At 42.1% G+C, this 11,239-nt stretch overlaps 1 protein-coding gene across 2 annotated transcripts; it reads left to right on the top strand.

Annotated features, from left to right (window-relative positions):
- The first annotated feature begins 2,449 nt into the window (after positions 1-2,449).
- Positions 2,450-9,524, top strand: spartb (spartin b). 2 transcript variants are annotated; one of them, XM_046389625.1, is made up of 9 exons: positions 2,450-2,712; positions 3,234-4,081; positions 5,394-5,591; positions 6,997-7,168; positions 7,285-7,479; positions 7,570-7,728; positions 7,827-7,917; positions 8,086-8,132; positions 9,239-9,524. In XM_046389625.1, exons 2-9 carry the CDS (start codon positions 3,239-3,241, stop codon positions 9,343-9,345), a joined length of 1,812 nt encoding a protein of 603 aa, XP_046245581.1. In that variant the 5' UTR covers positions 2,450-2,712; positions 3,234-3,238; the 3' UTR covers positions 9,346-9,524. The 2 variants fall into 2 exon arrangements, with proteins under 2 accessions (XP_046245581.1, XP_046245580.1); XM_046389624.1 differs by lacking the exon at positions 8,086-8,132 and having other exon boundaries at positions 2,452-2,712.
- Positions 9,525-11,239: the final 1,715 nt, after the last annotated feature.

The following is an 11,239-nucleotide window of genomic DNA, read 5'->3' as shown; positions in this document are numbered from 1 at the left end:
AGGTGCCACCAGTGTAAATAAACAGAGAAGAAAAAAATCGAAACTCCATGAACATAACATGAACAGCTTAGTAACAAACAAACAAAAAAAAGATATTTTTCTTTCTATTTTTCTTCCACAAGCACGTGAATATCATCTGACTGTTGGCTGAGTTATCAACCCTCATTCATCACTGGGTCTGTTCATTCTGTGCAAGGAATGCAAACGAGCTGTTTTAGATTAAATAAGTCTTGTCTGCTGCAGCCAGTGATGGAGGACAACAACAGAACAATGACAACAAGAATAGCAGTCATGCTGTTATTATTATTGAACTTTTAAGAAAAGTTTAAGGAAAAGGAAACCACAATGTGATTTTGTTGCTTTCTTGACAAGTTATTTCTCCACATGTATGGTTCTATAGAATTAAAGGAAATCTGAAACACTGAAGGACGCGTGTGTTGTTCATATGTGAAAACAGCATGAAAGACAGAAGATGTGAATCACCAGACTGTTTCAGTTACAGACATGAGTTGCTGTTAAACTCAGTATGACAAAACACAGCAAATTTACAACTTCCTTAAGGAGCGAAGTAGCACAATGGTAAGCATAACCCACAAGAGCCATATGTCACTATAAAGTACAAAGAGGTTAAAGTACTGCAGAGTGTGTTTACTGTGACTGTATTAAAAGGAAAATCATCACAAAATTCTCTTGTACTCACTTTGACTTGGTGATAATTTTCCCACCAAAATAACCAATAATAAACATCAGTTGTTTAAGATAAAAGTGCTTTGTTTATGCCATAAGACAGACATATCACTGGGCATCGCACAGGTAAAGTGGACATGAACATGAGCTCGAGTAGGACGGTACGTGTGAGGAGTGTGTGCAGTCTGGTCCCTGTGCTGTGCAGGATGCATGCTGGGAACCTGTCAAACTGGTGAAGAGACTGACGTTTATCATACGCCTTTTCTTCACACTCACAGAGACTATCCGAGCTCGCGCAGAAACTGGCAGCAGTCAAGAGTGAAAAAGAAAAGATGACACGAAAACTGATAAAAACACAACTTCTGACTTAATTGTGGTTATAATGTTGGTTTGCTCTGCTGACTTTTAATGCCTGCAGGCTTTTTTAAATGCCCATATGCTAAGAAAAAAAAAACTTTAATGGTCATTAGTGGCACATTTCTGCCAAGCTGTAGGTCTAATCATTTCCGTGCTCAGACCAAATGCTTAAATTATGAGGGTTATAAAATGGTTTAATGAACTTAAATCTACAGCAGTATAAACACAACTCTTTCTCCAGTGGTCACGTCACCTCTTTCCGTTTCAGATTGGACTTGGCGCCCTCTGCAGATAATGGTCTTCACCAGTAAGACTGTGATGACTGTTAATATCACATCATGCTTATAGTCATTAGCAAACATTAAATTACTGCAACTGATATTACAAGTGTGCACATATCCAATTTCTTCCATGCTAAAATGTTCTTATCTTGATCAATTTTCCACAATTATCAAGTTCAAAATATACATGTGCAATAGATTAGAAGCCGTATAATGTGTGTCTCTATGTCCAGCATGACCTGCTATGGTTTCCAGATCTGTAGCAAAAATTCTATTGTGATTTACTGCAGTTGAGTTTTTGTTTTTGACCAAGGTGTTTCTCCTGAACCTGTGATTCAGAGCCCTGAGGGTGGACAGCAAACAGGTCCCATGTTGCATTAGAGTGGATAACTCCTGAACTCATTCATCAAAATAATGTGAGTTTTGCCAGAAATCATGTGGGAACACAACTTCGTCAGTAGGTGGGTTGCATTCTGGTATAGTACAAAGCCTATTTGCCCATTGCCTATTTCCGATCATTTCAATTTGCTCAATTTATTTTGAGAGTACTTAGCGGGACTAAGTCTTACACGTTTTATGATTCCCTGGCGTGTCTTCCGGTTTGTTGCAAATTTAAAGCATTATGATGCAGGGCTTTACTCTGAAAATGCTCATTGATACGTCTTGCTATTATACATGTAGCAGTGTATAATAACATACCATAACTAACATCCTTCCTTCTGAAAAATCGGGAGTTTTGTATCTGTGAACAATTAGCATACTTTTTCGGTCGTTACTGCCTTGTTCAAGTTGGTCACTGTACTTTGAAAGTATTCACTAGGAAGTATATTGCTATTACACTGACAATAACTTGACTAATTTTAAGTGCTGCAGTTCCCAATGTGTCCACTAGATGGTAGTAAACACCCGTGATTCTTTATTAACTGTCATCTCCAAAGAGTAGAGTACATTTAGGATGAATGTTTACTGCCCACTAGTGGGCGCAATGAAGAACTGCATCACGTATATTAGTCAAAGTCTTGTCGATGCCGCTATGGTAGCGTACCAACACTTCCTGTCAATACTTTCTAAATAAAACCAAATGTGTACATACGCGTACACACAGATATGACGGTGCAATTGGCATGTTATTTTGTTGTGTTGAAGGGAAGCACCAGGTACATCCTATCACGGTACTTCTGCTTCAAAAGGTCAGCAGTGAAAAGGTCCATCAGCGACCATCAACAGATCAGAAGTTGGTTCAGGAAGCTGGTGGCTGATTGAAGTCAAAGTTACTTCACAAGATCAGGTGGCCGGACGGATCCGTTTTGACAAGAACACGTAACGTTAGCTATTACTTAGCTAACCGGCTAATTAAGCGTTTCTTCGGAGTTTTTCGCTCACTGGGGTAAGCCTGGATACCTGTAGCTAATGAAGGAGCTAATGCTAAGTAGCTAATAGTAATCGTGTTATGTTAGCAGACTTGTCAGTGTCAGACTTATTTTGCTGTTGGTGCGGTGTCGTGACAGGTGAAGGAACATCTGAACTTTACCATCAACTTTAGCCCATTTTAGCCCACTTTAGCGACCTAACTGAGACCAGACAAAAACAACGCACTTATCTAGAGTGAATCGAGTGATATGATACAACTTCAGTCGTGTCAATTCAGTTATACGTCACTTTTATTCGTCATGTGAAATGTCTTCTGACTGTTGATGAGCTCAGCTTAAAGCAGTAAAATGTAACCTCACAGAATAGATAAAGTATTAAGAAGTGTGTCAGATTGAAAGTGACGATTTGCCTTCTCAAGCTGTTCCCGTTTTTATCATTATCATTAATCATTATTTCCGGGGTGCGTGTTTGTGTGTGCTGGATAAAGCAAATTCTAAATAACGCGAAAACTAAGCGGAATCTCGTTTCTTGTTTTAGCGGGGATGGAGAAAGCTAAACAGGATGCATTCGACAACGCCAGACTCCAGGTGATTAAAGATGGCTATGAGAGCGCCTTTGAATGCATCAACAAAGGACTGACAGCGGACGAGGCTGGAGACAAGGCGCAGGCCCTGGAGCTCTACAAGCGGGGCCGACAGCACCTTCTCAGGGCCGTCAGCGTGCCTTCACGGGGAGAGGAGTGTGTCGGCAGCCAGTGGGATTCAGCCAGAGAGATGCAGCAGAAGATGCAGGAGACCCTGAACAACATCACCACCCGCCTGGCCATTCTGGAGACCAGCTCTGACGTGGAGTCTGCACCTACACAGACTGATAAAAGTGTGCCTGGCCCTGGTGCTACAGACACATGTGCAGGGGGTGTCTACCCAGCCCTGCCCACCAAAAAGAAGCCAGACAGGCCAGCTTCACCAAACCTGCTCCCTGCAAACGGCCATGCAGCAGGAGCTGTTGGAGGCACACCTGCACGCAGTAGCCAAGGTCTGCCTGTTTCACCCACCAGACAGCCTGTGGTTCCAGCCGAACAGCCTCCAGCTTACTCTCCTCAGGCAGCTGACGGCCACCTGTCCATCTCTTATGGAACGGAGGAGGGAGAAATGTCACTGGTTGGGGATGAGTTCTACAGTCGTACTTCTAACTCGACACCATCTCCCCAGAGTATGGGTGAAGAGGGAGAGGAGTTGCTGTACATCCCTCATGGTGTACAGATGTTCTTTGTCACACCTGAAGGGCAGGTGAGCGCTCCGTCATACCCGGGCTACCTGCGGCTGGTGAAGTTTACTAGTGATCGCTCTGACAGAATGCCCAACCGACCACCAGCATTTCTGCAGGTAAGGAAAAGTAAATTACTGCCTGATCCCAGGTGTTTTTAGGCAAACTTCTCTGACGTAAAGCTTGGCAGGACCGGATAAGCCACAGTCATGCCCTACTTGATGCAATAAGTGCAAGTGAAATGCCATCACTGCAGTGTCACCGGATCTCTCGAGTCTTTCTTGTGGCCTTTAACCTGATTTTGTAAGATGTTTGCTTGTCTCATCAAGACCTCGGTGACTGTGAGTCATCAGCAGGGGGAGATAGGCTCGTTAATGATCTCTGTCCCAACTCCTGTGGGCCTGATCATGGGAGCGTTGTTTACTCTGTGCCCTAATCCTGATGGGTTTATGCATATGATGTCATCCTCCTGGTAAATCCTACACCAGGATGATTCCTGGTTGAAAGGTGGACATAGATGGCTCCTTAGCCGTGATCTACTGGACGATAACTTCCTCAACATGTGACACACTAATTAAATCATATGACTGTCTATATGAAAAAAATATAGACAAAGAGGGGGAAAAAGGACAAAATTGTGAGATATTTTTGGTCATCTGCCTCGATGTAATAAAATCAAAATCGACCGCAGAAATAAATCCGCTAACATTTAGATGCCCTGTTGCTTTGTCCCCACTAATGTGCAGAGCCTCAGGCCTTTGAACCAGCAGATTGGTTTATAAATGGGCAGGTTGAGACGACAATAAGAGATAAGATAAGAAATCACGTGAAGCTGTGCAAACGTGTGAGTTTAGGTTTTTGCTAAAAAAATCAATCAGTATCTTATCTAGTTTGGTCAGCCTGTCCAGTTTTGAGAAATATCGACTGTTTTTCTTTGCTGTGTGTTGAAACAGCCGATACATTGATACCAGTGGATCATAAGACTGAAATTTGACTCTTCATCTGGGAATTTCCCAGGTGGTATTGCCAGTGGGTGACATCAGCAATTCACACTGAGTGCAAGTGATTATCAAAACCCTGCTCACACGGTTCTGCCTTATAATCCTGTTAACCGTGCAGCAGTCAGAGGGGGAGACAGTGAAGTGGTTTGTCTTCCCTCAGACGGGTCATTGTGTTGCACTAAGCAGAATCTGCATTAGACATGTAAGGCAAATCATTTTGAGGTTATATTTGGAAACATTAACTTTAGCCAGACCCTCTTTGAAGAAGCTCTCCTCTCTCTCCTAATTGACTAACATCAGTCATACTGCACACAGAGCACATTTTTTTCTGAAATAAATTAGGCTGATACACATTTTACATTTGTGTTTATCATCACATTTTCCAGCTTTTGCTGTTTATTTGTGTTAACTTTCCTGTGCTTCCTGGCAGGTGTGTGACTGGCTTTACCCCCTCATGGCCGTGGACTCGCCGGTGCTGTTGTGTAACACTGGCGTGTTTATGTTTCCGGACATGATGGCGCCGGCTCCAGGCTATTATGTGGGAGTGGTGTTGTCCTCTGAGCTGCCTGCTGCAGACAGAGCGCTGTTCGAGGACCTGCTATCCCAGATGACAGACCTCAGGGTTCAGGTCGGTGTCGCTGAGCGGTCAGATGTGTCAGCTCGGATCAAATGCTTAGAGAAGCTGTACTCTGATGTGTATTTCTATTGTTTCCATGACAAAAAATATGTTCACAAAAATATTTGAGGTCACTAAAGAATTGTTACACAGTGTCTTCTAGAACAGAGCGCAGACCGACATAAATGTTTGTCAATATAAACAAGCAGCTGGTAGTAAGCTTGTGATTTCACTGCTACTTGGCAGCCCATAAACACCCTCCAGCCTCCCTCAAGTCCATCATCACAAACAAATTCTGCAAGCACATGAAACACTCCTGGTATTAAATCTCTTCTTCCCGTTGACATGTATGAATATGGACAAGATGTCTCAGCTTCCTCTGTTGTGCGGGAATAAAGCCAAAATATCTCTGCTGCGAGTGCTGCCTCAGCTGTCAGTCATGAGGTTTCACCTCATTATGGCATCAGATAACTAATCAAAACCAAACTTATCTGAAAAATTAACTCTTGATATATATGACTGTGATAAGAATACCTAAAAGGACAGAAACCATCTGGAATAAATGATCTTGTGTACTTTTGAGTTTTTAGTTTGGCCCATACTGCAGCCAGCCACTAGGGGGTGTTCGAGATGCATGGGTTTAAGTCTGGGGGCGGGGATGGTTTTGGGGTCGTCCATCTTTAAACATGTCAGCAGTTCCTCTCATTAAAAGATTGTAGTTGCTTCTTGTGTGATGCTTTGAGTTTGCTGCAGCTTGGGAAGTTTCCAAACTTTTTCACTGTTGTTGTGGCCTGGAATCAAACATTTGCTCCTGCTTACTTCTGAGCTGGCACACTTCTCCAAGTTACCCCTGCCTCAGCAGTGTGGGGATTTGAGAGCGGCAGGTGAGGAGAATTAATCAGCCGTAATGCTCTTATCTGCAGCAGTTTGAACAACCTCAGAGCTTCAGCTGAAAGACAAGTGCCAGTTCAGCCATGATGGAGGTAGAGATGCTGGCTCAGAGCGATGCCAAACAAGGTCATTCCTTATGTGTGCAGTCAGGCTAGTTATCTTTATCTTCTCTGATGGATGTCATTCCCTATCAACAAGTAGGTGCTTTTTTGTTGTTGTTTTCATTTTTGGGGTCAAGTAGAAGATTTGAGGTTTTCAGCACAAAGGGAGACTGTTTTCTGTCAGAGAGGCTTTTTAAAATGGCAAACAAATAGCGCATTGTAACAAGAATCACAGAATAATAAGAGGAGCTATTGTGTGAATTGGGGGTTACTTGGAGACAAGCATCTGAGTGAAGATGTGTACAGCTTGCACAGAGTAGCAGACAAGTTATCCAAAAGGTTTTGACTGACAAGTTGTTCTTATTTTCAGCCTGTGTTTTCTGTCTTGGTCTTACAATAGCTAACCGATGTGTCTGTATGCTCAGGCTCCAGATGAAGCTGCAGAAACTGTTAATCTCAGTCAGAAGGTGTCCATCGCTACACCTGAAGAGACTGCGCCAAAGGAGGAGGAGGAGGAGGAGGGGGGCGAGAGGCAGGGGGAGGAGGATCAGCCTCTGCCCGAGTGGAGTGAAAAGGTGGCAAATGGGATCCTGACAGGTGAGGTCAAACTACACCTTCCCCTTAAAATATCTTTAGCTTTAGTTTGGTAATAGCTAGTTTGGAAAGACTAGAGACTGCATGACTAGCCCCGTGTGATCCTGTTGTCCTCCCAGGTGCGTCCTGGCTAAGCTGGGGCCTGGTGAAAGGAGCCGAGTTCACAGGCAAGGCCATTCACAAAGGGGCATCTAAACTCCGAGAACACATCACTCCGGAGGACAAACCCGCCCATGTCAGCCCCACCGTCACCCAAGGCCTCAACGTTGTCAAGCAAGCAACAGGGGGAGCCGTCAAAGTCAGCCAGTTTCTAGGTGACTAAGTCGTCCCCAGTCAGCACATTTTATTGACCTTCTGTGGCTATTTGGCAGCGGACGTCTGATTGAGTAATGCTGTTATTGCAGTGGATGGGGTGTGTGTGGTCGCCGGCTGCGTGGGCCGAGAGTTGGCTCCGCATGTGAAAAAACATGGAGGGAAGCTGATCCCGGAGTCTATGAGGAAAGACAAAGACGGGCGTTCCAACATAGACGGAGCCATGGTGGTGGCTGCCAGCGGAGTGCAAGGTAGAGTGCATCTGCGCTTTGTTTTCTGAGGGGCTTTTGCTAATTAGAGGACTGCTAAAATGGACCTAACGTGCTTTGCATGTTGTGTATTTGTGCAGGATTTGCGACAGTGTGGACTGGTTTGGAAGTAGCAGCAAAGAACATTACCACGAATGTAGCAGCAGAGACCGTCACCACTGTAAAACATAAGTAAGTCTTGTCTTTTAAATCCCTTTTCTGACCACTGTCACTTGCTTGTTGCTCAGCACTGCTTGCTGGACACATTTTTGATATGTTTCTTGCAAATGACCTCATGCGTTTTACACATGTAAAACCAAACACGTGCTCACTTACTTTACTGTTCAATTTGCTTTGCAGATTTAGGGGTCTACAAAACATCTTTGACCCACCTAATGAGGAGAAATGTAATTTTCCTTAATTGTACACAGCTATTTAACTCTTGGCAACACTAATCACGAGCATGACATGAGCTGCTTTTTTTTATTTTGAATGATCTGGCTGATGCACAAAGCTCTCTTACATAATCCACGCTGTGCCAATTCACTGGCCTTCCCTGTGTGGTAATTCACACGATGGTTCTGCTTTTCACTGATTTCTGAAATGTTTTTAACGGAAAGTTCACAGTTAGCAAGTTTTCTGTCCTGCCTGACCTTAAAATCGTCCCATATGGTATGAATCGGTGTTTCGTGTTCTCAGCAAAATGGGTGTGCAGTATGGCGGATCATTTATTCCTGTAGGGTTGGGCAATATCGTGTTATATACATATTGTGAGATAATATATATTTGTTAACTTTCAAGAGTTCTTGTTACAAGTTCTTCATAAAGTGAATTAAGCTTGAATTTCCCTCGGGATCAATAAAGTATCAATCAGTCTATCTATCTATCTATCTAAGTACACTACATAGATAGACAAAAGTATTCAGACAGGGGGCTGTTTCTCAGGGGTTGGGTTTGGCTCCTTACTTCCAGTGAAGGGAAATCTTAATGCTTCAGCATACCAGGGCATTTTGGACAATGCTATGCTTCGAAACTTTGTGGCAACAGTTTTGGAGGGGGGGAACCAACTCCATGTTAATGTCTACGTAGTTTAGAATGTAATGTAATGGTCAAGTGTCCCAATACTTTTGACTATATACTGTACCTCTTGATTTGTCAGGAATTTAATTAACTGGATTGGACAACTTTTGCACCAGGCTGTTTTATAATTAATTCAACTTAATGCAGTTTCAGTATACATTAATATTGTGAGAAGAAACTAAATATACTATCATGGATGATTACATCTATATTGCCCACCCTTTGTGGAAATATGATTAAACTTAACATTCTGGCCGTTAGAAATTTCTCGGTTTAATATTGCACACTTGCATGGGTGGAATCCTCACATTAAAATTCCCACAGAGCATGCCACTTTATGGAACCCTTACACTGCATATTAATCACTTCTCCCCAAATCCTCTATTTCTTGCTTCTTCTTCTGACTTCTCATCCAATGTACCTTCTGATGAAGATACGGGGCAGCTGCAGGACAAGCCACAGACCATGCCGTCAATTCTGCCCTTAATGTCGGTATCACTGCCTTCAATGTTGACAACCTGGGGATCAAAGCTGTGGTGAAAAGGACTGGCAAGCAAACAGCGCAGGCCATTTTGGAAGACTACAAGCTTCAGGAAAAACCGGTGAATGGGAAGCAAGTGGAGAAATCGGACAAATAGCTGATAGAGCCCCACCTCATTCCCCCTGTAATGCCTTAAAGCATCGTTTGTATTCTTCTATAAATAAATCTTTAAAACAAATTTTATTCAATACTCATTATTTATAAATCTTGTTCTACATTTACAAGATAACTACTGTTAGATGCATATCCTATAGTTTAATACAGTTCTTGAGCACTTTATTTAAAATCTACGGACCTAAATGAAGAAAACCAGCAGAGTACTAAACTAAATGAAAACATAAATTTGGGGTGTACAGTATAATGACACACATTACAGCACAACATCCAGGTATTATCGTTTAACCAGTTTAACTGTTTGTACTGAGAAAGCATCTGCTCTACTTTTGTTTGTCCCCGCGATGCTTAAAATGAGAAGTCACCACTCATGCTGACTGTGCCTGCAAATGTCAAATGATATGCAACAATTGAATGCTGTAAAATTTTACATCTTATGTATTGTTTAGACGTTCACTGACATGAACGAGGGTTACTGAAATGTTAACGAGTCTGTTTCTGTGTCCTGCTACAATCTGCAGTGCTGTTGTCTGCATTTCAGTTGACTTTTATGCAGATATCTTTGAAATGTTAATGTTTATATTATTTAATATGGAAATAGAGAATCTATTATTTTGACGGATGGACAACACATTAAACAAAATGTGACTTTTGAAGTGTCATGCTAACTTGTTTCCCAAACAGCTGTGTTATGAGTAATCTTGTTTGTCACTTTCTAAACTCGAGCTTTAAGACTAATTGTAATTTTCAGATCATTTTCAAGTGCTGTAGTTGCGCATTTCTTTTCTTTTTCTTTCACCTGAAATGCTGAAATGTGTATGAAAAATAAAATGTTTGAAGAAAAAAAGAAATTAATTACTTCTTGGCAGATTTGGGGATTTTTTGGGGGGCTTTATGGGATCAATTCAGCAATAAACACTGGCTATGTGTGCATTCATAATTCATAACTGAAAGGAAGAAAACATTCTACTACAAAAGAAAAACAACATTCCTCCAATGGCTTGCCATTTACAAAAGGGATGGACTGACTATTTTTAAAACAGTAAAATGGAAAATGCAATGAAATATGACAGCTCTGCTTCATTTACCTCAAGTTGAAGAGAGATGAGGTGAAAAGCGGTGTATCAGTCTAATGAAGTTTGTTTCCACAGAGGACTGTAGTCTTAGAATTCACTGAAGGTAGAGCAGCTGGATCTACCAGTGTGGGAGAGACTTTTCTGTCGCAACCAAAGTTTGTCTATAAGGAAGCCGCAGACCCACTGTCAGACAATATTTGGAGGCAGGGTCTCCTTCAGGTAGTTCATGGACATAACTACTTAACTAATTCTCTCTAATTTAGGATTATGACACACATAGCACAATGTACAAGATGCCCATGACTGAACAGTACACGAAATTTTCAGCAGTTTTCAATTTGTCGACACAATCTGAAATCAACCAAAGTCCAGTGAAAGCCCAACCTGTTTTCTGTTCCTTGCAGTAATGAAGCGAAGCCTGGAGCTCACTTTCCTTTTTCAGAAAAGGGACAAAACTTCCTTTAAGTAGCTTCATTGTTAAGCTGCTCATCCTTGGACCTGCAGGCAAACGCAGCCCTGAATCCACACTAATGCCTCCTTTATATTCAAAACTGTTGAGTTACATATTCATGTTTAAACAAGTGAAGATGAAGAGTGTTCAATGCTCCTCTCTTAGTCAAGTAAATCTTATTTATAGAGTCCAGTATCAGAATCTGCACAGATACCCCCTGCTCTTTCCTGCAACCCTTTATCTTATAGCTCA

This window comes from Scatophagus argus, chromosome 5 (assembly GCF_020382885.2).
Source record: "Scatophagus argus isolate fScaArg1 chromosome 5, fScaArg1.pri, whole genome shotgun sequence".
NCBI lineage: Eukaryota > Metazoa > Chordata > Actinopteri > Scatophagidae > Scatophagus > Scatophagus argus.
This window is presented reverse-complemented; position numbering and strand designations above follow the sequence as displayed.